This window comes from Eretmochelys imbricata, chromosome 13 (assembly GCF_965152235.1).
Source record: "Eretmochelys imbricata isolate rEreImb1 chromosome 13, rEreImb1.hap1, whole genome shotgun sequence".
Taxonomy (NCBI): Eukaryota; Metazoa; Chordata; order Testudines; family Cheloniidae; genus Eretmochelys; species Eretmochelys imbricata.
The window spans coordinates 7007463-7010740 of record NC_135584.1 but is presented as its reverse complement, the minus strand read 5'-3'; the positions used below and the strand labels follow the sequence as shown (position 1 = coordinate 7010740).

General features: G+C 48.5%; 1 protein-coding gene across 1 annotated transcript; it reads right to left on the bottom strand.

Annotated features, from left to right (window-relative positions):
- Positions 1-2039: 2039 nt before the first annotated feature.
- On the bottom strand, positions 2040-2705 carry BHLHE23 (basic helix-loop-helix family member e23). The gene has a single exon (XM_077832606.1). The coding sequence runs from the start codon at positions 2703-2705 to the stop codon at positions 2040-2042; it is 666 nt and encodes a 221-aa protein (XP_077688732.1).
- Between the last annotated feature and the right edge of the window lie 573 nt (positions 2706-3278).

Sequence of the window (3278 nt, the reverse complement as noted above, 5' to 3'; positions counted from 1 at the left end):
GCTTTAGTGTTAAAATCGAATCTTTGTTGAAAATCATTTCTGGCACTGACTGAGTCTGTAGAATTTAAAATGATCTCTTCATTTCCCAGTCATTTTTGCTTCAGCAGTGGTTCTTCTTGCCTTTAGTTTTGTCAGAAGTGTTTTAAAACATACTTTTGAGTCTCATCTCTCTCTCTTTGTCCTGACACATAAAAACAGATAAACTGGTCTTCTGGGAAAAAAAAAAAAAAAACCACCAACAAGGAGGGATGAAGAAATAAAAATGGAAATGAGTAGAAACCAGTTTTAAGCATATGTCTGTACGAATGAGGCTTAATCACACACTTCATTTTGCAAATACAAAAAAGTCTTTTGGAAATGTATTAATTAAAATTAAGTACTACAGACAAGCTGCTTTAGAGGGACTGCAGTCCTTTCCAAATTAGCATAACACTGGCGACAGCCATGGAAATTGGTTTAATAACCCTAAATAGTTACACCCCATTCCTAACACAAATGACCATGGACAGGTCTAGCCCCTCAGGCTGCTACTGTACCAGTTTACGTGGTCACTGACATTGGGTGGTGGGTATTCCTGTCTGAACACAAATCACAGAATGCATCTCCATTATTATTATAATATAATGATTTGTGAAGCATACAAGGCATCACAGCATTAAAAAAAATCCCAACAATTAAGGGACTAGCTACAGCGTTGACTTGGTAACTTGCACTAATGTGACATACACTTGGAGAGAGCTTTTGGTTTAGTGATCACAGTGGGCCAAGCTTCTGACATAATATGGGATTAGGATTTGCAGATACAATAGAGAACCAAGCAAACAGAATAGCAGTGATTTCAAACAATCCTTTATAGTCTTCTCTGGCAATTTTTATTTTGTTCTCAGCATTACACTCTTACAAAAATAACTGCCAAGGTATCCCCTTCTAATAAAGCTGCAGCTTTGAGGACAAAGTATTTGAGTCAAGTATCCAAATGCACAAACTCAAACCAACCTGTCCCCAGACTATTTCACTTTAAACGACAGGAGTAAATTACTCCCCCCGCTTCAAGATTTATGGGACAAGTAAAAAAAAAAAAAAAGTATATTGAAATGGAGTCATCCAATGTTTTTTTTGAAAAACTGACTCACTCACCTAACTTGCACCAGTCTAATCCAAATGACATTTCTTTACACCTTACATTGACCTCATCATTTATTTTGCTTAGACTGCAAACTGGTTCAGAGAGATGTAGGACAGAGTAAGTGGTTATTCACGTCTTTTATTCGTAATAAATACATTTAAATACGTTGAGTGATATTATGGTTTGTTTACCAAAGATGAGCAATGACTTTGGAAAAATCTGGAAAACCCAAACAAGTTGAGAAACAGGCAGAAAAGCAGGCAACAGTGTACAATCAAAAGACTTCTGTCAGCCCAAGAATGGGTTCTTAACTTGAAAAGAAACTCATAATTGTAAAGCTTCCATGGTTTTACCAACACCACAAAAAACACCTGAGAGCTGATCAGATGGCATTTTAGTTTAATTCGGGGGCTCTATTAGATTAATTTCCCCCTTTTTTTGATGAGTGATTTTGCATTCTGAAAACATTGCATAGTTTTTACCCAGGTTGATCAATCCAAAGAAAACTCACTGAGATTTCCATTTGCAGATTTTCTCTCTGTGTATGGGTGTGTTTTAAAAACTTCGTTTAAACAGACCAAGCAACTTTGTGGGCCAAAGCAAGTTGATAGGCAAAAGTTATGCTCAAAGTTAATCCATTAACAGTCTGGGAAGAAAAGAAAATAAAAAACACTACAGAAAGTTGCAAGCAGCATGATTGCACTAAAAACCAGGGAGGGGTGGGGAGCATTTTACAGAATTTTTAGCTAAGTGAACTTTAAAACAGCAGGGTTGTTTAGTCCAAACAGCTTTCAAATATTTCCCAATGAGAGAGCAAATGAAATAGTAAAATACAAAAGAAAAAAAGAAACTTAACTGATGGTTGGAAGCCAGGGCTGATGGAGTGGAAAGAAAAGCTGACAGGCAAAAGAAATCAAGGCTTATCATTACAGTGTTTGCAGAGGGTGGAGGCTGTCCCAGGGAAGGCAGTGCATTTCTCAGGGCAGCTGGGCAGGGCTGTGCCAGAGAAGGGGTACACAGCTGACTGTCCGAAGGGGTTCAGTGTGGCGGGGAGAGGAGTGCTGAGGGGCTGCCCTTGGTTCAGATAGGCCACTAGCCGCCTCATCTCCTCCAGAGCCTGCGCCTGCATGAGGATGTAGTTCTTGGCCAGCAGCAGGGTGGCGATTTTGGAGAGTTTCCTCACCGAGGGGCTGTGGGCGTAGGGGATGACCGAGCGCAGCCCGTCCAGCGCGTCGTTCAGGTCGTGCATCCTCCGGCGCTCCCGGGCGTTGATGCTGAGCCGCAGCGAGCGCGGCTCTTTGGGCTTCTTCCCCAGGGCGCCCGCCTTGAGCTTGCCCTCCCGCTCGTACGCCGGGCTCCCCTTGGCCGGCTCGAAGGCGTCCTCCTCGTCCCCGCTCTGCTCGCCGCTGCTCTCCGCCGACTTGCCCAGCGGGGCGGGGCGGAAAGCCCCGCCGCCGCCCGCGTAGCCCCGCGGGCTCTCCGCCGCGCCGCGCCCCGGGCCGTAGGCGAAGGCGGACTGGCCGTAGCTCTGAGCCAGGGCCAGGTAGGGGTCGCCGCCCAGGGACTTCAGCTCGGCCATCGCCTTCTCGGGCAGGTCCCCGGAGCCCGGGAAGAGCTCGGCTCCCTGGGCGACACTCATGGGCGCACGGGGCACTTTGCCTGCGCCTTCCCCCCCGTCCCGCGCTGGGGTCTGCGCCCCTCCTGCGCTGCGCCGCGCCCCCCTCCTGCGCCCTGGTGGATCGCGGGGTCTGCGCCCCTGTCGGATCTCGGTCTGCGCCCCCCCTGGGATCGCGGGTTTGCGCCCCCCCGGGGGGGTGTGCGCTCCCTGGCTGGGTGTCTGGCTGCGTCTCGTTCAGGTGCTGGCTGGCACCGCGCTGTGCCCTGGCTGGGGGCGGGATATGAATCATCTCCTTTCCCAGCCGCCCGTTATATTACAGAGAGGGGCCCGCTGGGATTCACCCGCCGCCCAATCAGAGGGATCTCTTTAATTAACGGGTTTGTGTGGCGTTAAAGAACCGGCAGGAGAAGCCAAGGTAGCGGCCGGGCGGGGACGGCTACTTTAGAGCCGCGAAGCCAATGTGCTTCTCCCCCCCCCCCCCCCAAAGGCCCAGCCCTTCCCCACAGCCAGGTGTCCTGGATGGTGCATTGATTT

Coding starts and splice junctions, on each gene's coding strand:
- BHLHE23 (XM_077832606.1), bottom strand. CDS start 2,705: ATGGCCGAGCTGAAGTCCCTGGGCGGCGACCCCTACCTGGCCCTGGCT.